This window comes from Podarcis melisellensis, assembly GCF_964234715.1.
Source record: "Podarcis melisellensis genome assembly, chromosome: 14".
In the NCBI taxonomy this organism is placed as follows: domain Eukaryota; kingdom Metazoa; phylum Chordata; class Lepidosauria; order Squamata; family Lacertidae; genus Podarcis; species Podarcis melisellensis.
In genome coordinates this window covers 5877661-5905520 of record NC_138546.1, presented here as the reverse complement: position 1 = coordinate 5905520, position 27860 = coordinate 5877661, and the positions used below count along the sequence as shown (strand labels likewise).

At 50.6% G+C, this 27860-nt stretch overlaps 1 protein-coding gene across 2 annotated transcripts in view; it reads right to left on the bottom strand.

Moving 5' to 3' along the window:
- The window catches only part of RAI1 (retinoic acid induced 1), a 214109-nt gene that overhangs the window by 1473 nt on the left and 184776 nt on the right, over window positions 1–27860 (bottom strand). The window contains exons 1-4 of one of the 2 annotated variants that reach the window (XM_081889059.1): window positions 23680–23708; window positions 16228–21925; window positions 8100–8193; window positions 5845–5894 (exon numbers count right to left, since the gene is read on the bottom strand). In XM_081889059.1, the coding sequence (XP_081745185.1) occupies window positions 5845–5894; window positions 8100–8193; window positions 16228–21909 (5826 nt within the window). In that variant the 5' untranslated portion in view covers window positions 21910–21925; window positions 23680–23708. Of the gene's footprint in view, window positions 1–5844; window positions 5895–8099; window positions 8194–16227; window positions 21926–23679; window positions 23709–27860 lie in introns of those variants that run through there. The other variant, XM_081889058.1, reaches the window with a different exon arrangement.

Sequence of the window (27860 nt, the reverse complement as noted above, 5' to 3'; positions counted from 1 at the left end):
GCAGAGATGTGTTTATGGCCCCCTCCCCTGACTTCCCTCCCTCCCTCCTTTCTTTCCTTTTTTTTTAAGGAATCCAGTCTGGTGGATTTTTACGCATCGCGAGGGGGCAGCAAAAAACGCATCCATCTCTCGCGCAAGCTAGCTGCTGTGGAGCCGAGCTCACAATAGCACTTGCGTTGCCAGCTTCTCTCCGGGCGAGTTCCCGGGTGTCTTATTCCTAACCCCCCCCCTCTCCTCCTTCCGCTTGGCCTGCATTAATTGGTACCGCGAGGCCCCCGGGCCTGCCAGACGCCCACGACTTCGCACCCCACCCCACTCTTGACACCGCAAGCGCCCGTGTGCTATTTGTGCGCAGGCATAAAAATGCACACGGCAAAAATAGGAAGCAGGCAGGAAGAAGGAAAGGGGTTTGGGGTTTTTCCCTCCTCCCCTCCCCTCTTTTAAAGTAAAAATAGAATGGATGTTGCAGCCAAGAAGTCAATGTTGCGTAGCTGCTAATGGAGATCAGGGGCATTTTTGCACATTGCAGCAGTGGCACGCTTGGGGGATACCTCATAAAGTGCGGAAGGGGCGCCCAAGGCCTGCACCCCCTTGCAGGCAGGCAGGCATCCCTCCTGCTGCTGCATGCTGGTGGAGGGCAGGGCCAGAGGGGAAAGGGGGTGGCGCTGCCTGTGGCCAGTGGCGTAGTGTGGAGGGTGCAGGGGGGGCCGGCCGCACCGGGCGCAACACCTGGGGGTTAGGGTTAGGGGGCGCAAATCCACGGGTTAGGGGGTGCAAATTACTTGCCTTGCCCCGGGTGCTGACAACCCACGCTACGCCACTGCCTGTGGCTCCTCCCTTTGGGCAATTGGCTGTGTTTCCCGCCATGCAAAAGGTGGAGGATTTTACACCCAGGCAAGTAAGAGGCATTGTCAGTGTCCAAGGACACATTTTGGCCAGGCAAAACCACCCAAGGAGCAGGGCTGGTAAAGGGTTGGCTTGGGGAGAGTTCTGAGGGCCGCATGGAAAGGCTAGAGGGCCAGCACAAGTTTGTTCCAATTTACTTTTTCAAGCGTATACTGCAAACATCTTAAAAACCGCACTATGTGAATTGGCCCATGTGAGTTGCTGTGTCCTTGACTGAAAATTCATCCCAGCTATGGATAAACTAGGGAGGCTCCTTATCTCTAAACTCCAGCCTGCCCCCTCCACCATCTGCTCGCATACAAGGAGGCGGTGTGGGAGAAAAAAAATCACAGAATCGTAGAGTTGGAAGAGACCACAAGGGTCATCTAGTCCACCCCCCTGGAAGGCAGGAATCTTTTGCCCAACAGGGGGCTTGAACATAAGACCCTGAGATCAAGAGCCTCATGCTCTACTGACTTGAGCTATCTCAGCTGACAAAAACTACTATCTTACCTTGTAGGGTGGTTGTAAGGGTTGCATGTGGGATAAGGTTTATGTAATGCTTTGAACGCTTAGAAAAAGTGCTGTGCAAATTCAGAATATTATGATAGCGTAGGCATCACAAGGTCGAGAAATGCAAAGATAAAAGGGTGTAGAGATTTAAGCATCACAGTCCTGTGAGGAGCAACTCCCGGCAGAGGCTTTGTGGGGCTGGCTATTCTATGTTCAACTTGTTTAACTTTCCAAAGCAACAACAGAACATATGGAAAAAGGTCTTCCCAGAAGCTGCACGCACACACAAATTAATCTAAAGGGGAAATTTATGACAGACAGAATAGTCTGACTCCATGCTTGAATAACAATGTGGAGAGGGGTGCTGTGGGTGCCACCGCCCTTACTTTCAACTACTTTTTAAAAAGTTTTTTGGGGTGTGTGTGTGTTGGCTTGGTTAAAACGGGGCAAGGAATTGGCAGAGGGGATTGCAGATTTCATTAAGCCCCTTCTCCAAATGAATGGGTTCGCACATTCACGGGGAAGGGAAAACAAAGGAAGAAGGACATTCTTATTCTCCTTGTTTTAAAAGTATTTTTTGAAAAAAAAAAAAAAAGCTTAGAGGCCCATGCCTTTGTAGAAATCGGCAGAATTCCAGGTGGACTGTAGCTTTTGTCAGATTTGCAGAGGGGAGTGTATGTGTGTGTGTGTGTGTGTGTGTAGGGAGATCCCCGCCTCTTGCAAACAGATCAGGCTCATAATGGCTGCCGTGGGGTGGGAGTCAAGGTGAGGCCTATGCTGGTCGGCTGCTGGACTTCTTTCCTGCTTGAGCTGGCAAGGGAGAGACACCCCTCAGCCTCTCGATTTTCTGTCTTAGGAATGCCTGCCAGCCTGCCTCCCCAGATCCTCATCTGGGTCTCTCTCTCTCCTCCTTCTCCCACAGCACCGTCTGCTTCAAATTGCAGATAACCAGGTGCAACCCTTGGCGTGGTATTGAGAGGGTGGGAAGGAGGAAGGGGGAGAAGGCAGGAAGCCCTCGCCATGGTGATTAAATTATGTCAGAGGCCTGGTCAGCGGTTACTAAGGCAAGACAAAAGGCCTTTGCTCCAAAAGGCTGTCTCCTGTTTCCTTGACGGTGGGGAAGGAGGAGGAGGAGGAGGAATAGGACGTGGCAGGAACTGCAGTAAGCGGTGTGAAGGAATGGCGTCCGCCTCCTCACAGCCGTGGCCAGTTTGCTCCCCATCCCAACAGGGATGGGAGGCGAGAGAGGGTGTTGCTTGCAAACACAAGCAGCCGAGAGGAATACTGCAAACGCCGCTGGCGTCGGGCATGCAAACCCGCTCCTGAGAGGCAGACAGGCGTGTTTGGGGAGCTTGCTGTGATGTGGGTAACAGCCACCCAAAGACTTCTGGGTGCTGGCCTTAGCGCCACGGAGGCCTAATCCTGATGGCAGGCAGGCAGGCAGCCTCAAGCCAAGGAGGAAGGCAGCCTTTGGAGCTGAAAGGTGCCTGAGCTCCCCTTGGCCCAGAGCGTTGCTGCTACTTGTTTTGCCCAAAGTAGTTTCTGGCTGCTCGGACTGAGAGAGCAGGGTTTGAACACGCGCAGAGTTCCCTCCACCCCGCAACCCTAACACTAGAACTCTGAATCACCGAGCGAAGTTGATGGGAAGTAGATTCAGGGAGGATGAAAGAAAGGAGGTCTTTCCGCGAGGCATGATTAAGTCACGGCGTTTGCCATAACAGGATGTGGACTGGCTTAGACAGGTTTAGAAAGGGGATTAGACAAATTTGTGGAGGAGGAGATTGAAAAAAAAATTGGGACAGATTTATCAATCTGCATACACAATGCACCTTTAGAGCACATTATTTCCCTCAAGGAATTCTGGGTGCTGTAGTTTCCCCCTCACACAGAATTCCCATCAACCTCAAACTACAGAATTCTTTAGAGGTGCAAAAATGTGCTTTGAAGGTGCTTTAAAGATAGCGTGCGTATGCAGCCTTAGTCATGTTGCTAATACAGAGCCCTCATAGTCAGAAGCATATCCCTGAAAACCAGTTTCTAGGCTTCAACAGTGGGAAGATACTACTTCCATTCTCTGCTTGAGGGCTTCCCAGAGGCTTCTCGTTCAGCACTCCTGGAAACTGCAGTTAGAAGGACCTTTGTCCTAATGCTGAAGAACCGCTCGCATTTTCTTTGTCCTGAGCAGAACAAGGCAGAGTGTGTTGTGTTTATTTTAAAGCGTCTAGGGGCAGAGACGCTGCACAGTGCCTCCTTTCCCGAAAGGAAGCAGTTTCCAAAACACATCAGTTTCAAGGATAGAAGCGCTTTGAGCACATGCAAAGTGCTCCCCTCTTCCAACTTTAAAAAACCCCACCAAAATCTTAGGGAGAGTGGAAAAACAAATGCAAATGTTAACATGCAAACCCACACCGCCCGGGCACAGACATTTTTACATCCTTCTGTTCTGGCAGCCAGGCAGGAGGATGAAATTGTGGTCAAGCCAGCCTGATCTTTGCGGGTCACGCGGAGGGTTTGAGAAGGCCCTGGGCGATGTGTCATATGGTGCACCCCTTCCTTCGGGGGCTCTGGAAGGCTCACCTAGGGGCAGTGGCTGTGCTCCAGGAAGCTGAACCTAGTGGTTCGCCAGCTGTTTAATTTATCACAATACCCCAGAGCAGTTTTAGGTTGGAGGCACTGTAGGGAATTAAATGGGTAGCCAGACTGCCTGGGGCTGTTTGGAGTGATTAGCCAGGGGGGGAAAATAGAATAAATTAAGGGAAACCCAGGGCAGGCATCAGCCATGGGACCTGCCAGGGTGCTGGGATCCTGGCTGCTGCCAGGAGATGCCAGGTGCCGCTGCCAGCTCTGGCCAGGTGGCAGCTCCAATTGCCTGGATAGGGAAGATAGCAGCACGGCCCCTGCTGCCAGCATGTGTGTCCGTGCATATAAAGCACCCAGAGAGAGACATATCAGAATCCTCTGCCAACGTAACCCTTTCTGTGCAGAGGAAAGTAAAACGCTGCAAACTTATTCCCTGTGTTCCTGGGAGGAAGGGGCATTTGGAACAGGCACCATCTACACTAGAGATGGGCAAACTTCAGTTTCTCATTTTCCCATTCTTATGTTCAGTTCTGCACATTTCCACACCAGTTTTCCATTTTTTAAAAAAATTAAAAAAAAACCAGTCTTCATGAAAAGTCACCAGGGTTTAAGTGTGAATTACTCCTAACACATTTTTTTTTAAAAATTGAGATTTTCCCAAGTTTACACACACAAAAATGGGGGTGGGGGTGTTATTGGGTTGTGGGTTTTTTTTTTAAAGTATTTTGTGTGTTTTTCAATCTTCTATTTCTGTGTTGTGAACCTCCCTGAGATCTACAGATGGAGGGCAGTATACAAATTTAATGAATAATAATAAAAACTGAGAAATAACTCACAGTCTTGCAAGGCAATGTCATAAACAAAACATATATTTTCGTAGGCAGTTTTCCCCTAGTGTACACATTAGTGGGCAATTTCTCCTACTATAATGTATTTTTGTAAGTTTTTTCGTGAGCATTTATATGCACACTTTTCCTTACTATGTTACTATGTTCATATTTTGTACATGTTACTTGGCTGGAGAACCACAATGCAAAATTTGGAGAGGCGTGAATTCCAAAGGCAGCTCTGTCTTGGTTCGGTTTGTGTGTATTGTTTGGGTAGTCCAAAAAGTAGTTTCACCTTTAAAAGATAAACTGAATCTTTTTTTCTACCCCATCCTGACACTACGCAGACTCTGACTGGCAGCAGGTCTCCAGGATTTCAGACAGGGATCTCTCCCAGCCATACCTGGAAATGCTGAACCTGAGATCTTCTGCATATTAAAACAGCAGCTTTATCACTGAGCTATTCAATGCGCTACTCAATGGAACTTACTACTGTGTAGACTTGTATAGGAATGTGAATTTGAACAGAGAAATTACATCATGGAAATTCTGCTCAACCTTGTCCCTGACTTCTGGGATTTCAACTAGCAATGCCTACAGAGTTTCCCCAAGGCAATCTTTGCAAATTTAAGGACTAGAAACTTGCTTTTTTCTTTTTTAAAGGAAGGGCAGGGGAGAAGAAAGGTAAGCAATCTGAGCACCTAAGAGGTTGTTGATTTCTGCATCTAGTACAACTTTGTGCAGAATCTCAAGCTTAGAAACTCACCCCCTGGGCCACAGAACAGGGACAGAGAATCTGATTTGCACACAGAAAACTTCAGATTCAAATTCCGGGTGTATCTGTTTCTAAAAAGCTTGGAATTGAGAAGGCATCGTTGCTGGAGTGCCTCTGCCAGCCAGTTGACCACCCACAGTTTTGTCAACTTACACTGGTCTGATTTTGTGCAAGGCAGCTCCTGATGGCCACAGCCAGGAGAGAGTGCAGAGAGCAACAAACCCCCAGAGATTTCCCCTTGTTCCTGAAGGTCCGCTCACCTACCTTATGTCTAGGGCAGTTCAGCAAGAAGGTCTCTTCATTTAACAAACAACCTGCAAACAGAGCAGAGGAGCAGCAGTGAATGGGGATCCCTGTCTTGCACTCAAAGCTCATCGCATCCATTAGGGGCCAGTGTTTCTTTCCCTGTTTTACCTTCCCTCCCAACCCTCTCTGCTAACGTGGCCTCCCATGCACAACTCTTAAAAGCATGCTTTGCAACCCTCAAAACCAGGCCCCTTCAAGCAAAAAGGGTGGGGCCGGGGTTGCAATTTCTCCCCGCTCCAATCCGTTTTGTTACCGAACTCTCAGTGGGTTTCAGCCATCTTTCTATTGTGATGGTCAATGGCTGCATTCTCTCCCTTGGCAAACTAAGAGTGGTAGCCAGGGGCAGATAATAATATATATATTTTTATTTATACCCTGCTCTCCCCAGCCAAGACCGTGTTCAGGGCAACTAACACCCAAAATAAAACAATTGATTGAAATACAACTTAAAAAACAAGATTAAAATACAACATCGAAACATTAAAATGCAGCCTCATTTCAGTGGAAACTCAATCAAGAACTTTTTGGGGGATGAAAATGTCAAGTCTTCGCCAAGGCTAACTATCCAGACTGGTCCTACATGGGCCAGAAAAAAGCCAGGAAGTCCCCAAATAGGAGTTCCATCACGGAAGGAGAAAGGAAAAAAGAAAAAAAGGGGAAGGAATCATATTGATTCCAAGCCAAAGGCCAGGCGGAACAACTCTGTCTTACAGGCCCTGTGGAAAGAAATCAGATCCTGCAGGGCCCTGGTCTCATGAGGCAGAGCGTTCCACCAGGCTGGAGCCAGGGTTGAAAAGGCCCTGGCTCTGGTTGAGGCTAATCTAACTTCCTTAGGGCCCGGGACCTCTAGGGTGTTGCTATTTATGGACCTTAAGGTCCTCCGTGGGAGGATAGATGACATCCTGCATCCTGCAGAACAGCAGTGACTCAACAGCTGGTTTGGGAGCAACATCTGGGGAACTGCGACAGATCGCACCAGGGCACCACTCCAATTTTCAATGTCAGTTTTCTTTTTTTAAAAAAAGGGATTGTTGTCTTTTTTTAAGAAAAGAGAGAGAATTCAGATAACCATATCTTGGTATAGTATGCCCAGATGTGAATTAGCATTGTGGGTGTATGCAATCCCTGCCACCCATTTGTGCAAGTCAAGAAACGCGCGGGGAATTCTTCCATTAACTATAGCAGGAGTCACTAACATGCTGCCTTCAAGATGTTGTGGTGGTTATAATAATAATTTAGTTCCCATCAATCCCAGCCAGCCTGCCCAATGGTCAGGGATGATGGGAGTTGTAGTCCAGCAGTATCTGGAGGGCTCCACATTAGCTATACCTGAACTACAGACCCCTCCCCCCCATTTTGTTTGAAACAGGAAACGATGGTTAATGGCTTTGGAACAAGCCAAGATGTGAATCTGTGCTTTGAAGATGCCGTAATATCCTGGGACTTGTTCCAAAGCCAATAACTGGAGTTTCTTGATTTGGGTGCAGTGGGAAACCGTAGTTAATTGAGAAGTTTGTTTGCTGCAGCCACACCTGCAAGGCTCATTTATAGTTGAGATAGACTCAACCAAACCAGATCAAGGAGAGCAAGAGGCAAAGTTGGCCTTTAAAAAAAAAAAATGCAACACATGTTGCAGGTTCAGATGTTGACACATGATTTTGGAGGTCTGAGGTCAGGATTTCTCCAGCATATTTTATACACACACACACACACACACACACACACACACACACACACACACGAATAGGATTTGTGGTGTGGGGTTGACTGTATTTTCCTGAATTTCCTCCTCTTCAAGTTGCTGTTTGCACTGAAAAAAGGTGTGTGTGTGTCAGGTACAATGGAACCTCGGAAGCCAAACGCCTGTAAACTCAACTGTTTCGGCTCCCAAACGATTGAAAACCAGAAGTGATTGTTCAGGCATTTGAATGATTTTCAGAAACCGAATGTCCGGTGCGACTTCCACAGCTTCTGATTGGCTGCAGGACGCTCCAGCCACTTGGAAGGCGCACCTTGGAAGACGAACATTTTGGAAGTTGAGCGGACTTCCAGAATGGATTCCGTTAGACTTCCAAGGTACGTCTGTATTTTTTTAAATGAAGAAGTTTCCTTAGCTGCGAGTGTTCTATAGTAGACAAAAGGTACTTCCATCTTCCCCTGCCCCAGGACCTGACACGTGATGCAAAATCTCTTGCCCATAGTGGGAATCTTACCTGTATCAATGGCACATATGTAGTGAAAGGTTTGGGCACACCCCTTATGGCAGCAGCCAATGGTTGCTCCTACTTGCTGACAACTGGAGCATCTCTGCGGTCAGCAGGCGAGGGGAAGAAAAAGAAAGGGAAAAAAGAGGACCCCATGAGATCTAGCGTCATGACTGTTTTCGCAAAGGTAGCTTTAGTTAGCGACTTCCGTTTTGGCAGGGAGGTCATCCTTAGGCCACATCCTTCCCTGGTGCTTGCGCGAAGGTGGAGCTTGTTAGTTGTGCCCCCAGATAGTTCTTCCCACCCCAATCACACACACATTTCTATATTCTCTCAAGAGGGAGTGCTGCTTCTCACCCTGCTCCTGTGGCACAGAAAGTACATTTTATTATGCAGCCCTAGCCTGTCGTAAGAGGGACATGGGTGGCACTGTGGGTTAAACCACAGAGCCTAGGACTTGCCAATCAGAAGGTCAGCAGTTCGAATCCCCACGACAGGGTGAGCTCCCATTGCTCCGTCCCAGCTCCTGCCAACCTAGCAGTTCGAAAGCACCTCAAAGTGCAAGTAGATAAATAGGTACTGCTTCGGTGGGAAAGTAAACGGCGTTTCCTGCTCTGGTCCGCCAGAAGCGGCTTAGTCATGCTGGCCACATGACCCGGAAGCTGTACGCCGGCTCCCTTGGCCAGTAAAGCGAGATGAGCGCCGCAACCCCAGAGTCGGTCACGACTGGACCTAATGGTCAGGGGTCCTTTACTAGCCTATCATAGGTGGTTAGCCCCCATATGAATGACAGCAACACTTATCCCAACACTAATGCCACAATTTTATATGTGTTGCATCACTGTGACCCCCTTTCCTTGTCTGGGGGCTCCTTCTCACAACCATTACCCTCCTCCCTTGCCGTTGCTGCAGTTTGTTTTGATTTGGATAGCTCAGTTGGTTAGAGCAGGCACAGGCAAACTCAGCCCTCCAGATGTTTTGGGACTACAATTCCCATCATCCCTGACCACTGGTCCTGTTGGCTGAGGATGATGGGTGTTGTAGTCCCAAAACATCTGGAGGGCCGAGTTTGCCTATGCCTGGGTTAGAGCATGGTGCTGGTCATGCCAAGGGTGCAGGCTCAATCCCTGTATGGGGCAGCTGCCTACTCCTGCATTGCAGAGGGTTGGACTCGATGATCCTCAGGATCCCTTACAACTCTACAATTCTATGAATGATGCAATATATGTTGTTGTTTTTTGCTGATCAAGCGGCACAATGATGTCATACACACTCAGAATCAAAATTTACATGGGTCCCTGCAGAGAATCAGAAGGTGGGAAACGGTAACTGAGAAACAGGCCCAGACATGGGGGGGGGGGGGGACAAGCAAATGATGCCAGCCAGAACTGAAGCAACACAGCCCAATAATACATTTTGCAACCTGGAATGCAGACCACACTGGAGAGCCAGTGTGGTGTAGTGGTTAAGAGCGGTAGTCTCGTAATCTGGTGGACCGGGTTCGATTCCCCGCTCCTCCACATGCAGCTGCTGGGTGACCTTGGGCCAGTCACACTTCTTTGAAGTCTCTCAGCCCCACTCACCTCACAGAGTGTTTGTTGTGGGGGAGGAAGGGAAAGGAGAATGTTAGCCGCTTTGAGACTCCTTAAAAGGGAGTGAAAGGCGGGATATCAAATCCAAACTCTTCTTCAATTGGTGCCCAACCAGCCATCTCAATGTATCATTCAGATCCCAGTTCCTGCCTTCATCTATCCCCCCACAGGTCACTTCACCTTGCGGCCTAGTGGTGACAGATAATGAACATTCAGCCCAGCCTCTATGCATAAACCTCCCTATTGAAATAAATTCTGTCTCCGTCAAATCTGTGCATGCACAGAGCTCTTGGTTATGAGAATCGGAGGTTAAGATCACATACTGTTCTCCTACCGGGCTTAAGGTGAGTTTCATTGGTGCCTGACCATCATTTGCGCAGCAGAGGATTCTGCAATGCATGTAAGCAATCTCAAATGCTGCTGCAGAGCCAGGTTCAAGGTTCTCGTATCAATCTACAAAGCCCTGAACAGCTCAGGTCTAGGGAACCTCAAAGGCCGCCTGAACTGTTGTATCCCAGCTCCATCACTGAGATCACCTGCAGGAGCATCGTTGGTCATCTTCCAGGCAGGTAAGGCTCATTTGAAAGTGTCCTTCAGTGTCCTTGGACGAGTCTTGTGGAATAATGCTCTGCCAAGAGCGGTTCAGCAGGCACCTTCTGTTTCTACTTTCAGTAGAAAACAGCTGAAAACTTTTCAATTCCATCAGTCCTATGCAGGCGACGAAGAATTCATCTTTCCAGAACAGCTGTTTTGCAGTTTTAATTTTTTTTTAAATGGCATTTATTGCAGGGTTTTATGTATAATTGTTGTAAACAGCTCTGATAACTTAAAAAATAAATTCCGGCCATTGCAAATCCTACTGCATTCACATTGCATGACTGACGGGAAGAAGGTGAGCTAAAAGCCTGAACAGCAAAAACATCCAAGGGGTTGTTACCTTGGAATAAGCAAACTTCCACTGTGCAAGCAAGCAGGGGCATTGCAAGGTACGTAGAAGGACCTGGAAGGGCACAGGACCACAACACATAAATGTGTGCAGTGCCTGTGGGCAAATGAAGATGGAGGCTGCCTGGGGCCTTGTTGGCACTTTGCAGTCAGCTCATCTACCGAGCAAGCAAAGAAAAAAAGGGTTTTTAAAAAAGTTTATTAAAAAAGCAGTGGGGGAAGGGGCATAGATTTGGGGCTTACAAAGAAAACCCAAACCTTGATGTGCCTTTAAAGCCCCTTCCGAGCTCGAGAGGAGGGGGGGTTGCAGGCCACCCTCTCCCACACACTAAAACCAGCCCCCGCGAGAAGAGGGAATCCCCGGGCGGGCAGGGGAGGCGTGGCCTAGCCCATTTAAGGCTGGCATGCCCGGGGACCACCCTCTTTGCCCCGTTCCAGCTGCCCGGACTATGGTTGGTCGCCGCAAGGGGTCTGGTAGGAATTTTTGCAACTTGGCGCACTTCCAGCCTTTTGTTTTTTTCGCCTACCTCGTAGCAAACGTCACAACTTCTTCGGTATTGGCGGTTAGGCATTGGCGGGGGTTAATTGTTATGCAAAGGAAGGGGGGGGAGGAAGCGCCATCACCTTCCCCCAATGAAAAGTGTAGTCCGGTAGAGGACTCCGGGGGGCGTTGCCCTGTCCGAAACCTAGGGAGGTGAGGGCTTCCGGCACGCCCACGAGCGGTGACACCCGTGGGATCCTAGTTGGCGTACTTCAACAGGACTCCCACAGCTGGTGAATAACCCTTCCCGGTCCCCATGCCAGGTAGTCGATAGGAACCAATGCCTAAGGCCAATACCTTCCAATTCCTGTAATCAATAAAGTTGTGGCCTTTTTATGCCCATTGACCTTAAATAATGTGTCCAGTGTCTTCATTTCACTTGGGGGGAGGGGTCTCGCCACGCAATAATCTTCCTGAATAGAAGATAATGCCACATGTTTCAGCTAGAACTGCCCGCTTGACTCACTCACAGGTCGTTGAGTTCCTTATGGACATAGGCCACATCTGCACAATCGATTTAAAGAGCTTGGCTTCCCCCAAAGAATTCTGGGAGCTGTAGTTTTAAGGATGCCGGGGAGAACAACTCCAGTTCCCAGAATTCTCTGGGGGAGCCATGCATTTTAAATGTATGGTGTCGATGTGCTTCAGCACTGTTGGTGGGGCAGGAGGGTCTCTTGGGGCGCATGGCAGGCTATGCCATCTCTAGCACCTCACCGCTGCTGCTCTGCCCCACGACGTGTGACACCATGAGGCAGCTGCCTTAGCCTGCCTAGTGGTAGGGAAGGCCCTGGTCTTGCTGATGTTTCTTTTTCACTTTTGCCATTGCTTCAGATTCCTCTGAGGGTTTCGGTAATGCTTTGGCTTTTCTAAATGTATGCATGCAGCACTAGGAAGTGCTTTTTGAGATGATAATAATAATAATAATAATAATAATAATAATAATAATAATAATATATTTCTACCCTGCCCATCTGCTTGGGTTGCCTCAGCCACTCTGGGCGGCTTCCAACATATATAAAAACATGATAAAACATTAAAAAGCTTCCCTATACAGGGTTACCTTCAGATGTCTTTTAAAGATTGTATAGTTACCGTATTTTTCGCCCTATAGGACGCATTTCCCCCCCTCCAAAAATGAAGGGGAAATGTGTGTGCGTCCTATGGGGCGAATGCAGGCTTTCGCTGAAGCCTGGGTGCTTCCCCAGCCGCACGCCTGGGGGAAAAATAATTCCCCTTTATTTCCCCCCCAAAAAACTAGGTGCGTCCTATGGGCCGGTGCGTCCTATAGGGCGAAAAATACGGTACTTATCTCCTTGACATCCGATGGGAGGGTGTTCCAAAGGCATAGCTGTCAACTTTTCCCTTTTCTTGCGAGGAATCCTATTCGGAATAAGGGAATTTCCCTTTAGAAAAGGGAAACGTTGACAGCTATGTCCAAAGGGTGGGCACCACTGCTTGGGAGGCCCTCTGCCTGGCTGTATGAAAAGTTTGCCTTGGAGAAGTAACCTCTGTCCTCTGCTCCTAAGGTATCCCAGTCTTTTGAAGGCCACGTGACCTTGAGGTTCAAGAAGCACCTGAGGCGTCACAAGAGTTTCTACCTGACTAGGTGGAGTGCTCATTTGTGGGGTTAGAAGTAGACTTCTTCCGGAAGAGTCAGAAATCAGGAAGACCAAAATTATAACAAGTAATGGGAAAAAATTGTAACTTATCTTAAAGACCATTGTAAACAGTTAAAATTGTTAGTAGGACTGGAATATCACTTGTAGTCTGAGGTTGAATTTTGGATACAATGGAGATATAAAAGATTTGGATCATCATAAAAGATCCGAGAGGAAATGATTACTAATAGGACCCGCAAAGGGGAGGATGGAAGTCCAGGAGATTCCTTGAAATCTTGTTTTTATGATTTATGTTTGATATATCTCTGTAAATTTTTAATTTGAAAAAACCAAATAAATAAATTAAAAAGAAGTAGAACACGATGTCAGATCTAGAAGGGGGAAAGCAAGCTTTCTAGGTTTCCATTCAACTTAGGACAGAATGTGGGACTTGGCTGAACTCTAGCTTGAACTAAAAGAGCACAAGCCTTGTGTTCGTATGTTCTCACACCGGGAGGCTACACCTCCCATTTAAGAGTAGCCATGAAACATCCTGGTGTTAGAACCGTATGGCTCATAATCTCTAATCCACTAAACCTGGAGTGGAACGCTGGAGTGGCAGGCTGCAGAATAAGCAGTCCCATATTCTCTCCCATGAGAAGTTAGACTGGCTCCCTCTCAGTTATCTTTCTGCTGGCAGCCTAAGACCCTCCTGTTCAAACAGGTCTTTGAAAACTTAGGTGCAGGTGATGCTGATCGCTGGGCTGCTTTCAGGTCAGGCTGGATTTTAAGGCCAGTTTTCAAATGTGTTTTAACTATTGCTTTTATCTAGTTCGTGTTTATTATGTTGTACTCTACAATGATGTTTTTAGATGCTGCAAGCCGCCTTGAATCTCAACTTGGGAGAAAGCCAGGATATAAACACATTTAAATCATCATCATCGTCCACTGCGTGACTTACTAGCACCATGTGTGAACCCAGTTCTTGAAGATGAAACCATTTGAATCAAATGGAAACCAAATGAAGACTGTAAGGACAGGTCATTGCCAGCCCAAGGGAACAAAACACAGTGGGCACAGAATGTTGAAGGGCTGCTGGGAGAGGAAGGAAAGGGACGACTGGGCAAAAGGGGGGGTGGAATGGAGTATCCTGAACAGGGACACTTCATGCTGCAGCCTTTTGTTGAAGGCCCCACTTGTCCTTCTTAATTTCCTGAGCTGCAGCCTCTCTTGTAAAGACTGCCTGATTTTTCTCAAAACAAAAAAAATTCCTTCCAGTAGCACCTTAAAGACCAACTAAGTTAGTTCTTGGTATGAGCTTTCGTGTGCATGCACACTTCTTCAGATACCTGAAGAAGTGTGCATGCACACGAAAGCTCATACCAAGAACTAACTCAGTTGGTCTTTAAGGTGCTACTGGAAGGAATTTTTTTTGTTTTGACTATGGCAGACCAACACGGCTACCTATCTGTAACTGATTTTTCTCAGATTCTGCTCACCAGCCTTTTCATGATGAGTTGAGCGGTACAGCTAAAATACTCAGAAGGTGGGTCGTCGATTTCATGCAAAAATGGTTTGGCAGCAAGCAGGGACAAGGTGGGAGGAGCAAATACTATGTGAGAATGTGCCTGGGAACAGAGGCTAGCAGCAGAGAGAATGCAGACTGAGGCTGCGTGTGGACCAAACGTTTAAAGCGTGTGACTTCTGCCCAAGAAAGGGAATTTCAGCTCTGCAAGGGGGAAATGATAGTTGCCAGGATCCCGCGGGGAAAGCCATGCGCTTTAAATGTACGGTGCATGCACAGAATGAGAATGCAAGCCAAACTGCTTCTGGGAATGTGCTGGACCACAACAGATGTTGGCCGGTGGTGGGTGAAATGGCGAGGGAAGAAGATATCCAAGGTTCCTGATCGAAAGGCTAGGACAAGGGTCAACTCTTAAGAGAGATCACAGAATGGGAAGGTACCACAAGGGTCATCTAGTCCAACCCCCTGCAATGCAGGAACCTTTCGGCCAACGTGGGGTTCAAACCCACGACCCAGGGATTAAGAGATGCATGGCTGCTGTGGATGGCAAGGAACCTCATGTCGTCTTCTCCCCAGTGAACAAAGGTGTATGGCACCATGTAACCTGGTCCTTCTTCCCAATCCTTTGCCTTCTGCTCCCCTGCAGGCAGAGGACTTTTGAGGGTGATGACATTGCGTCCTGTTGCCTCTTTCCATCAGACACAGGGGTCCTGCTCTGGGTGCCAACCACAGATCCCTCGGAACATCTCATTTGGCTTTCATAAGTAGAGGAAGGCAGGAAGAGGATGAGGAAGGGCATGCAGCAAAACCCCAAAATGGCATCTTCCCAGCAGCAGCAACATATCACTGTTTGGATGCTAGGAAAATGAGGATGCCCTGTTGTACAAATGGATAACTGGCACGCAGATTCCACTGACCCAAGCTAGCCCGGGTGGCTTTTGTATGAATGAAAGGAATGCACAGAACGTAGAGCTGCCAGGAGCTGGTAACCATGCTGGCTAAATGGAACTTCCATGTACAAGGGAAGTATACCCCTGTATACCAAATGCTGGGGACAAGCAGCACAGAGAAGGCGGTCGTTTTTAAGGCCCTAATGCTTTCCAGGTGCATTAGCCGCTGCAAAGGTCTTTGGGCAGCAGCCCATAAATACAGTAACCGGATCATCACTGGCGGTGACTAGAAACTGAATGCAGGGAAAGGCTCCAGGGGTGTCATTGTCGGAGTAACAATATTTCTTAAACACAAACAGCAACACAGGGAGGCATAGATGGCTCTGCTCAAAATGGTGCCAGGCTCCATCTTATGCTGGGGTGCAATATTCGCATCAAGGGTTGGGGGGAATCGCTTGCTGCAAACACACGGACCCTGTTCCTCCCCAGTAAGCTGCTTCCGCTAAGCAACGGGTATCAAAAGGGGCACATCTACTCTGCAGGGAGCAAGAAACCCAGGCCCCATTATCTGCTGGGAAAAGATGGGGAACTACCCAAAGCAAATGTGGAGACCCCTGGCATTTGATCTGATGAAGAAGCGTTCTCCTGACATCCTTTTTGAGACACTCCCAGGCATGAAAATAAACCTGACTGAAAGAAGACTGAAGGGCAAAAGCAGCCTTGGGCCCTCCAACCCTCTAGGACTAATTTACAGTTGGCCAAGAGGCAGCATTGGGGTGAGACAGACCACACTGTTGACTGGGCTACTGTGCTTCTTCCAGGAAAGGTTTTCCCGTAACTTCCAAGTAGGAACTAAATGCCCAACCAAACACATCCAAATCATACAGCTTTGGCCTCCTGGTTAGGATGCCCTGACCACCTCCCCAGAGCCCAGCAACCCCAAACCTTGTCATTCCTTGGCTTTTGGCGTACGGCAGGCGGTTCTGTCGGCGCCTGCGCCCGTGGCCTGCTCCAAGCGGAGCTTACGCTAAGGGGCGGACTCTTACCACGTCAGCAGCCATCTTTATTGCCTCCTGCAGTCCATAGAGCTTTCCCGCCACCAGGTAAACCCCAGCTGTCCACACAGCGCAGGCCTCATGGACCCAGTGCTCCTGCGTGTCCCCGGCAGGGTCCGGAGGTGGGGGCTCTGCTTTGCCGCATTCGTGCCTCCTGGGCTTCTCGGCGGCTGCGGCTGCTGCTGCCGCCACCGCCGCCTCCTCTCCCTCTGTCCTCTCATCGCAGCAGTAACAGCTTTGTAGTTTCCTAAACATCCCCCTCGAACTGGAGCGGAGAGCGCTCTGTTTCGCTGAGTCAGCGCCACTGTCCAACCTTGGCGGCTTTCCACCCGGCGTACTAGTTGCACAATTATTATCTGTCGCTTTGAGCAGCCTTTCCGCTGGAGACGGAGGCTCCTCGCCCAGCCCCTCCACTTTGATCTTCTCTTTCAGCCGCGACTTCTTCTTCGGAAGGCAGTCCTCGGGGTAGTACGGCCCACAGAGGTCCCCCTGGTCCTTGTAGTTGGCCGGGTTCCGGCACAGGCAGCAGACCAGGCAGGTGGCGTTGAGGGCCTTGGAGACCACTGGGCCGAGGTGCATGGTGGACGACAGAGGCAGGGCGGCCCGCGGCTGCTGGAGGGATGTGGCCCCCGAAAGCCCGGCTTGGGCAGACGGAGACGAGGAGGAGCGCTCGCTATTGTGCAGCCGGGCCTCTTCAGCGGGAGAGTTGACGACAGTGCAGGTGGTGACAAACTCGTTCTGCTTCTCCACCCGGACGTACGGCGAGAAGGGGGGCGCCCGGCTGTCCGACCGCAGCCGCTTGCACGAGACGTACTTGAGCCGGATTTCGGGCTCAGCCGGGCTCAGCAGGGGAGCCTGTTGTGGGTGCCGCCTCTTGGTCCTGCTCTTGCACCTCGAGGGCACGCTGGGGGCCTTGCGACGGCTGAGCCGCTTCCTTTGTCTCTTGGTGTAGCCGTTGTAGTTGGAATGGTTGGCTCGCTGCTTCTGGGCCCTGGTCTGGGCCTGCGAGGATCTCCCCTCGGAGCTCTCAGCACTGCTGAAGCCTTTGTCCTCGGCCTTTGGCTTCTTCGCCTCCCTTTGTCCCTCCTCGCCTTTCCCTGCCGCTGCAGCCGCCGCCTTTTCTCTGGATGCAAAAAGCAGAGCGGGGCTCAGGTGAGGGCACTTCTCCAGGCTATTTTTGGCCGTTCGGAAGGCTGCCACTTTCCCTTTTCGGTTCCTCTTCTTGGGCAGCAGGCCGGTGCCGCTGGCAGCCATGCCGTCACCGCTGTGCTGCAACGTCTCGGGAGATGAATAGGCCTCACCCTTGAAACAGTTGGAGGACAGTTTCTTACTGTTCATTAGTTTTCCTCTGAAGGATCTGTTGTTCGGGCTTCTGCATAATTGCTCGGCTGCTGGAGCGGCGGGAGCCTTTTGTGACAAGGCCTGGTTTAATGGCCTGGCTTCCCCCGCCGCTGGGCCTGCGCCTGCATTCTTTGAGGCCTGCTCCCTCTCCGGTGGCAGGGACGGGCTGAGGGGATTACTGTGGGAGGTGGCGGCAGGGACGGTGAAGGAGACGGTGGCTGTTCGGCAGGCAAACTTTTTCAGGTTGGGAGAGGTGATCTTCTGGACGATGGCTTCCAGCTTCAGGCCCCGGCCTTTCCGTGGGGGAAGCACTTTCGTCTTCATCGCTCCCTGGAAGGCGGCCCGAGAGGTGATCTTGATGCAGACGTCGGGGTTCTCCTTCACCTGAGGGGACTTGAGCACCACTTCGCAGGAGTTCTTAGGGGACAGCTTAGCTTTCGCCTTTTTGGCCAGCGGCATCCTCTTGAACAGGCCGGCAGAAGCTTCTGGCTTCTCATCCTTCCCGTTGCTGCCGCTGTGACTGTTGCTCCTCAGGACCAAGTTCCTCTTTTTCGCAGGAACCGGTGGGATGAAGGCCGACTTCCTCTTCAGGCTGTGAAGCGGCTGCTCGGACATCTTGCCACCCATTCCAGGCCTGGCTTTCGGGAGTCCCAGCCTTTTGCTCTCCCTCTCAGACCTGCTTTGGGGGCTGACCTTAAAGGAACCGGGGAAGTGGTTGTTTGGCAGAACCTTCTTGGGTGGCTTGCCCTCCTTGAGCCCGGCATCCATGGTGCTCTTCTCTCTCCTCCGCTTGCTGTAGAAGACCTCCTGGGTCCTGGTCCTGGAACGAAGGATCATGGACTGCTGGTCTTTCGCTTCCATTTCAACGCCATCAGCTTCTTTTGCCTTGTGACCAGAGTCTTCGCTCTGTGCCAAAGTTGAGACCGGAGGGGAAGCAGAGTTGCTGGGCTTTGGAGAAGGTTTGCCATTGGCCTTCCTAGCCTTGAAAGCGGCTCTCTGTTTCAGGACGCACGCTGTCTTCTTGCCTGACTTCTCTTGAGGGGTTGAGGCTTTTGCACCTTCCAAAGGATCGGGCACCCTGGGCTCAGTCAACGCAGTGAACGAGCGGGTACACATCCTCGCTGGCAAGCCTTCTGCTGGAAACCGGGGAGTTTGGCCATGGGCACTCTTACTTGGCATTTCAATCAGGTTGTTTGGACCTGGGCATTTGCTGGCCACCATGCCAGCTGCCTGGTTGCCCGTGCATGGGCTTGACATGGGTTGGACGGGTTCCTCGCCTCCCGACAGCCTGCAGTGGACCTTCTTACTGCGAAGGCTCTTGCCCCTAGATGTTGGTTCTGAGGTTATTGGCACCTGCTCAAGAGAGCCTTGGTTAGTCACCAGCGAAGCTGCCAGCGTCTCTGCCTTATCTGGAAGGGCGTTTTCACTTCCCGCCACCTCCTCCTCAGGCTTCAAGTGGTGCAGGGAAGATTCGAACCAACTTTTCACTTTTGTCTCTGTGCCAACGGCTGGGCCCAAGAGGATAACGGACTGATCAGATAAGTGCGAAGGAGGAGTGGCACTCTCTTTCTCGGCCGCGTTTGCCATTTCTTCTGCTGAACCTGGCGTGTCTTGCAGGGAGAGGGCTGGGGCGTTCTCCGCTGGCTTAGGTGTAAAAGCATCATAGGTCAAAGACTTTTGTTCAGAAGCCGCTAGTTCACACAAAGAGGAGTACTCTTCAGGTTCCAAATCAGATTCTTTCAGGTCTGGAGAGGACATCATGGGGAGTTCACTGAAGTCTCCTCCTGAGCAGGACTGCCTGGTGGTGTCTTCCAGCCATCGCTCACTGTCTGCTCTGGTGGCCTCGTCGTAAGTCAGATTCTCTCCCTTGCTTGCCTCCTGCGACTGATCGAACCCCTCTGCTTGTTGGGGCGCCTGCTCAGCATCGCAGAGACTCAGGCAGCAAGCATTTTTTTTCTCCTCGGACGTCTCGCTCAGTTTGCCAGAGAACAAACTCTTGGAAAGGTCTGATCCTTGGAGGCTCGACCCCAGCTCTTTCCACGTGTCACTGAGGTTTTCGTCCGGCCAGTCGAAGTTCTCCATGGCGTTTTCAGAACCCACCGAATTGGCCGTGGCATTTGAGTAGCAGCTGAAGCTCGTGGCCTCGGAGCTGGAAGTGGCAGCCGAGATGTTGGGTTTGGAATTGTAGCCCACAGAGCTGGTCGTTTTCAGGGTATTTTTCGTCTCTGCCGTTGTAAACGCCACCTGGGAGTTGTTGTAGACTTCCTCTGTGAAATTCTTCCCGTTATTCCCCCCCAGAGCTTTGTCCAACTTCAAGGGCTCAGCGAGGGCATTTGAGTCCCCCTGATTGGACCACGGACTTTTGACTATGGAATCCAGGCAGGTTCTGTGGTTCTCTAAGTGGAAAGGGGATTTGTCAGGGTCTTTGTTTGGAGCAGGGGGGCTGGCCCAGCCTTTGTCTGCTTTCTCGTTGATAGCATCTTGCAAACCAATGATCTCAGAGGCCAGCTCCTCCTGAGACAGGGCGCTGAGGAGCAGTCTGGGGCAATCCCTCTCGTTGGTCACAAACTTGGTGAAGCTCTCCAGCGGCAAGCTGGTGTGGATGCTTTGGAAAGAATCGTCCGACTTGGTGGACATATCGTCCGGAGAAGTCACCGAGCAGGTGGATACGGACTCGGGCTTCGCCTTGGAGTTGCTGTTGACGCGAGCAGGGCTGCGGCTCTGGTTGCAGTAGAGGAAGCTCCTTTCCAGCTGCTCCTCAGATCCACTCAGGTAATCCCCATCCTGGGTTTCAGCGTGGACCGACTGTGGGGTGCTCAGGGGGTCTGAAAGGGGAGTCCCTGCCTGCTCAGCAGAGTAATTGTTGCCTTCGGGGCTGCAGTGCTGACCCTTGGGCTGTTCAGGGGTTCTTGGTGGGTTTTTGATGCCCTTCTTCTGGGGCATCCCCGTGGACTTGGAGAGGAGAAGCTGCTGGACGGTGTTGGAAATGTTTTCGACTTGGGAGGTGAGCGCCGTCAGGCTCTGCAGGCTGAGATCCGACAAGAGGTTCTCGGGGATCTTCTCCTTCGGCATGCTCTTGCAGTTGGCGGGCGGCTGGGCATCCGGGCTAGTCCCGTCAGTCGGCGAAGGGTTCAACAAAGGCATAAAATGGCTATGGTCGGAGAGGCTGGCTGGGAAGTTCCCCGTGCTCAGAGACTGCTGGCTGTATTGGAAATTCTCCAAGTTGGGCATCAACGGGGAAGGCGTCGAACTGTACGAGGGAGACCTACCAACCGAACGAGCTGGGGAATGGCTGGAACTGGGGCTGAATGTTTGGTAATACTGGTCTGGAGTCCGCACAGGGGCATCGGCTTGACAGTAGCTCTGTCCCGGCTGGTTGTAATGTTGGTATTTTGCGAGGTTTTGATAGTGAAGGGCTTCCTGGGCATGGTGTCTTCCTTGCATGGACTGCTGCTGCTGCTGCTGCTGTTGCTGTTGCTGCTGCTGCTGGTCGTAGCTGATTCGATTAGGCTGATAGCCATGTAGGCCCTGGACCCGCTGGCCAGAGGGTAGGCTGGCGGCATTCCCCAGAGTCCTTTCGTGTTGCGGTGGCGCCGAGGGAGCGTTGCAGCTTTTGTAGGAATGTGCGGCCTGGCTCCCGCTCTGGACGGATGTGTACGTCGAGGAGGCCGGGAACGACTGGGAATGCTGGGTGAAGTGGGCGCCCTGCGGGAAAGACATGGGGGAGGCCACGTCATTCTGGATCTTCTGCCTCGGGAGCTTGGGGTAGGTCAAGGTGGGCTGCTGCTGCTGCTGCTGTTGCTGGAGGTGCAGGGAGTGAGTTCGGAAGGGGAGCTGAGGGGCCTGCTCGTGGTATTGCCTGGTGCCAGAGGAGGCGGCTGTCTTTTTCAACAAGTTCTCCTCATATTTAGCCACCCCTCCCGGCAAGGGTTGCGGAGGCGGAGGTGGCTGTTGCTGGGGTGACCCCCAGGCCTGCAGGCCTTCCTCTCCGGAATAACGGGCTGGATAGGGACTGTTCTCTTGGACAGCGTAATTTGGGAAGGACGCCGGCCGGCCTGGGAGTTGCTGGCTGCGTAGCTGCTTATTCCCCCGGTGATATTTCTCCACGGTGCTGTTCTCCCCGTACCCCTGGTAAGGCAGGGGGGGCTGCGGCGGCGGCTGCGGCTGCTGCTGGCCGTAGTACTCCTTCGCCACCATCCTCTGACGCTCGCAGTGCGGCCCGGCCTGGCTTTGATGCCTGTAATTCTCCAGGCGTGATGAATCTTGCGAAGATGCCGGCTGGTAGTTCTGCTGGTTGCCATGGAAACCACACCTTTCGCGGAAGGACTGCATGGCTGGGCCTTGTTATCTGTGCAGAGCGGGGGGAGAGAGAGAGAAAGACAAGGGGGGGTTCAAACAAATGGATTTTCTTCTTCCCTGCTTTCCACCTTTCCACCTTGTATCTCCCCCAGCCCGTCTCCCCTGTTGCCCGTGCTTTAAAAGCGAATAAACAAACACATGAGGCGAATGCTTAAAATTATATATGTACGTGGGTGTGTACATACATAATGGATAGGCAGTATTCATTATACTATACAGATAGCTAGATGGATAGATAGTAAACAACAACAACAACAAACTGTTCTTTCAGCGCTGTCAAAAGCGTTATTCCGGTCTGGGTGCAACGTTCTGACTTTAAAGAAGGGATGAGGAGAGAATGGAGTCTCTCTTGTAACCCACTCCCCAAAAAAACAGAGAGAAAATTTGGCAAAAGGTAAAGCAATCAGCCTCAAGAGAATGGTGTGTGTGTGTGTGTGTGGACTCACAACAGCAACAATCCAATCCATACCATTTCATACCCCTTTTCTGAATGCTCCCCCGGTTAAAAAGCAAACAACACCCCGAAGGAACATGCATAGCACATCAGGGACAAAGGCCAGCCCTTGCACGCTAAGCTGGTTTTCTCATTGCAGGGACCTTTTCGTGAAACACTCCACTTAGAAGTGATGCAGTCCCTTCGAGGACCTGGGCAAGGTGATTGGGAAGGTAGCAGCCATCCAGCTGCAGGTGTGCCTAGAGGAAGCCAATTATCTAGATCCCTCCCCAAGTCCCAGGCTAGCACACCAGAATTATTTTCAGCAGCAAAGCTGAGGTTGGTAAAGAGAAGATGCAACTAGGCTTTGCATGCACCAGCAAGCACGGGTCGGTCACCCATTCCGTGCTCTCTTCGAGTCAATACGAAGTCGGCAGTGGTGTCCTGGCTACGGATGGCGGGGCTAGGGATAGGGGAAGAAATCCGTTGCTGTTTGCATTTTGATGAGACGCAGCCTAATTTGCACTTCTTGAACCACTATGTGAACCGAAACACAGCTATCTGTCAAACGGTGCACCTCTACAGCCAAAGTGGACAAAAATGCTCATGGTAGGGAGTATTGCCCATAAAAATGCATATTTTTGTGGGGGAGAAGCTTGCAAAAAAAAAATGTGCTTATCAGATTGGAACAAAAAGGAGAAGCCGGAATTGACAGATTCATCCATCCTTAGCTGCATTTTTGCATCCCTCCTGCAAACGTTTTCGTTGTTAAAACAGCAGAGAGATTATATTCTGATATTTCTGGCTCCTATAATCTGGTTGCAAGGCCCAGGATCTGTCCCTTCCAGCATTTGATCCTGCAGTTCCTCAGCTCTCTGGCCTGGATGCTCCTCCTCACCCTTCCCCCTCCTTCCCTCTCCCCATCCCCCCCCCCACACCGACACAATATCTCCCAAGCACCGCTCCCCAATTGCTGCAGCTCCATCTGGAATCTGTCTGCTCTTCACAACTGATGTCTATTAGGAAGGCAGCGGAGAACAGCAGTGATAAAACCATCCTGGGTTTCTGCAGTTCTCTGCTGCGCCGCCGAACAGTGAGAGCACCTGCTTTTGTGTGTTTTCAGCTGGGGATGTTGACAAGATGCAGGTTTTGCATTGAGCACGTCTTGGCTCAGGAGTGATGTGTGCTCTCCTCCCACCAGCTCTACAGATCTAAGGGGAGTCTCGATTCTGCTCGCTTGGCAACATCACCCAAAGATGCTGTTATCACCCAGCCGGTGGGCTATATTTAATACCTTTCCCCAGCACAACCTGAACCGCGTCACCGTTCTTCCTCCGTTGTGCTCCGTCACAATCTGCTGGAAGTCATGTCCGCGCAGCGCACAGACAACATGCACAGGGCAATTCTGTGCATGCCTGATGGGTTGAGCATGTGCAGATTGTGTCCTCCCGTAAAAACCTGCCTGCACACGGGAAGGCCTGCTCTGTGTCCCCACACCTTCAGGGATTAAACAAGGGGTGGGAAGAAAGCGCACAGAACAGATCCTTGCCGACCTTTGCACTCTGGCTGTCGAACTCTCTCCCCCCTGGGGTTTTCTCTTGACCTCCTTGCTATTGACCTTTTGAGGCACTACTGATTTTTTGTGTGTGTCTTGGATTTCTTTCTCTTTTGCGTGGTTGGGAAGAATTAAGAGGGCTGGTCTGTTCTGTTCTGCTGTTGCCACGATGCCGGTCTTGTGCGCCCCCCCCAACTGATCACAGAATCATAGAATTGGAAGGGACTACAAGGATCGAATCCCCGCGACGGGGTGAGCTCCCGTTGCTCGGTCAGTCCCTGCTCCTGCCAACCTAGCAGTTAGAAAGCACAAAAGTGCAAGTAGATAAATAGGTACCACTCCGGCGGGAAGGTAAACGGCGTTTCCGTGCACTGCTCTGGTTCACCAGAAGCGGCTTAGTCATGCTGGCCACATGACCCGGAAGCTGTACGCCGGCTCTCTCGGCCAATAAAGCGAGATGAGCGCTGCAACCCCAGAGTCGGCCACGACTGGACCTAATGGTCAGGGGTCCCTTTACCTTTACCTTACAAGGATCACCTAGTTCAACTCCCAGCAATGCGGGAATATTTCACCCAACCTGGGGCTTGAACCCACGATCCTGAAATTAAGAATCTCATGCTCTATTGACTTGAGCTATCCTTCGGCGTTGTTGTGCTTCTTTGTGTGGCCATTGCTGGTTTTTTGTGTATTTTAATTGCTTTTTTTATGAGCCGCTTCAGGTGTTTGACTTTAGAGGCAAATATTTTAAGGTGGGAGGCGGTTAGATTGCACCCCTGCGCTGCCCCTGCAAACACGCACAGAGCAGATCTGTATGAGCAGTGGCATCAGGATCCCTTGTTTGTGTGTCAAGAGATCCACAGTTCAGAGAAGGGCGACCAAAACGGTCAAGGGGATGGAGTGACTCTCCCACGAAAAAAGTTTGCAGCATTTGGGACTCTTTAGTTTAAAGAAAAGTTGAGTTAAGAGGCAGCACCGATATAGGTTTTTTAAATTATACATGGCATGGGGGAAATGGGCAGAGAAAAATCCTTCTCCCTGTCTCCAAAACATGAGAACTTACGGATATCCAATGAAGCCGGAGGGTTGGAAGATTCAGGGGAAATAAAAGGAAGTACTTCATTATGTGACACATAGTTAAACTTTGGCACTCGATGCCAGAAGAGGCAGCGATGGCCACCAATGCAGGTGGCTTCAGAAGAGGATTAAGCAAATTCATGGATGATAAGGCTGTCAATGGCTATGAGCTACAATGGCTCAGCTCTGCTTAAATGGTCAGAGGCAGCAATGCTCCTGAATGTCAGCTGCTGGGAATTACAGCGAAGAAGGTTGTTCTTGGGCTCAGATCCTGCTTGCAGGTTTCCCACAAACATCTGGTTGGTTATTGTGAGAAGAGGATGCTGGACTAGATGGGCCATTGGCCTGATTCAGCAAGCTCTTATTATTTTATAATAATAATAATAATAATAATAATAATAATAATAATAATAATACAGTCATACCTTGAGTTAAAGATGCCTCAGATTGAGCATTTTCAGGTTGCGCCCTGTGGCGACTCAGAAGTACCGGAAAGGGTTACTTCTGGGTTTTGCCACTCGTGCATGCACAGACGCTCAAAATGATGTCACGCGCATGCGCAGAAGCAACAAATCACAGCACACGCAGACGTAGGTTGCGTTCTGCTCAGGTTGCGAACGGGGCTCCGGAACGGATCCCGTTCGCAACCAGAGGTACCACTGTAAAATAGCAATTTTATTATTTGTACCCCGCCCATTTGACTGGCTTGCCCAAGCCACTCTGGGCGGCCTCCAACACATATAAAAACATAATAAAACATCATACATGATAATGATGCTCCCACCCTTTTTCCTCGCCACTTCTTGGAATGTTTTCTTTTCTTTTCCATACGCACATCCTGACTGGGGGAAGAAAACGTATCTGGCTGGGTTGGAACCCGACCAGTCATCCTCTAGCTTTGCTGAAGCCCGCAGGCTAGATGCGAGCTACGCCCGCCTGCCGCAAAAGATGTGCCCACACCTGCACGAACATTTGCACACAGCACCCAGGTATGTCGCCCTTGACACCCAGACTGTGGAGCAGATGGGCAGCAGCCAATTGAGCACTGGCATGCAAAATGCCGCAAGTCCCGAGGTATCGCCGGGATGGATGAACAGGAGGGAACAGGAGGTTGGCGTGGAGGACGAGCTGAGGCTGGGGAATAGAGGCTGGAGGAGGCAGGTATATCTCCCTGCCAGGATCTGGCTGCCTCGGTTGAAGATGCAGGACTCCTACCACGCTCCTTCCCTCCTGGGGAAAGGAGAGCAGCAACAGAATCTGGAAAGGGTGTCAGCCCACCGCTAGGGATAGAGCAAGCAGAGTCAGAAAAGGCAGGTACAACCTGGTGGCCCAGAGGCCCTCCTGTGAAGAAACAGATACTGTACATCCTTCCTGGTACAGTGAGCATCTACAAGGTCAGCAATCCTGCACCGCAAGAGAGTCTTGGAAAAGAATGTGCTTTGCCCAGTCTTTAAAAGCTTGGTGGGTGGGTGTGCCATCTCATTGGGACAGTGTTGTTACTACTGTGTAGTTCTGGTCTCCTTGCCCTGATCTTGGGATTCAATGACTAACAGAATTGTAGAGTGGGAAGGGACCCCAAGGGTCGTGTAGCCCTATGCCCAGCAATGCAGGAATCTCAACTAAAGCGCCCATGACAGATTGGCCCTCCAACATCTGCTTAAAAACCCCAATGAATTGCACACTGACTCCTTAAGACTTGGACCTCTGCTTCTCGCCTGGCTGGCCTCACCTTCCCTGGCCTCTAGCCTGAGTAGAGCAGCTGCAGGAAATCATCAACTGTTGCTGAGCCTTCTCTGCCTCAGTAAATACCTCTAAGCAGAGGTTGGGTCCTGTATACCTGAAGGAGCGTCTCCACCCCCATCATCCAGCCCAGACACTGAGATCCAGCACCGAGGGCCTTCTGGTGGATCCCTCGCTGCGAGAAGTGAGGTTACAGGGAACCAGGCAGAGGGCCTTCTTGGTAGTGGCGCCTGCCCTGTCGAACGCCCTCCCAGCAGATGTCAAGGCAATAAATAACTACAGTGGTACCTCGGGTTAAGTACTTAATTCATTCCGGAAGTCCGTACTTAACCTGAAACTGTTCTTAACCTGAAGCACCACTTTAGCTAATGGGGCCTCCTGCTGCCGCCGCTCCGCCGGAGCCCGATTTCTGTTCTTATCCTGAAGCAAAGTTCTTAACTTGAAGCACTAGTTCTGGCTTAGTGGAGTGTGTAACCTGAAGCGTATGTAACCTGAAGCGTATGTAACCCGAGGTACCACTGTATTTTACTTTTAAAAGACACCTGAAGGCGGCCCTGTTTAGGGCAGTTTTTAATATCTGACGCTGTATTGTTTTTGATATTTGGTTGGAAGCCACCTAGAGTGGCTGGGGAGACCCAGTCAGATGGGCGGGGTATGAATAATAAATTATTCTTATTATTATTATTATTATTGGGTGGCTATCCGTCATGCTTTAGCTGAGATTCCTGCATTGCAGGGTGTTGGACTACATGACACTTGGGATCCCTTCCAACTCTGTGATTCTTCCTTACTCTCAAGTAAGGGGTCTGGGTGGGAGCCAGGATGCAAACACCCTCTCAGCTTGCACACACAGGAACACTTCATTATATGTGCTCTCCGTGACACAGATGTGCAAACACGCACTCATGAATTGTATGGCATCTTGCCAGGGCTTGTAGCCCACACACAGCCTCATTGCTGTCAACACAGACCACAAGTGTACATTCACCCACGAAGCAGCTCATCCCCCACAAAATTTGCCATTGACTAAGAACTGCTTAAGGTTCTTAGCTTAAAGAAGGCTGATCACCGAAGAATTGATGCTTTTGAATTCTGAGTCCCATGGACTGCAAGAAGATCAAA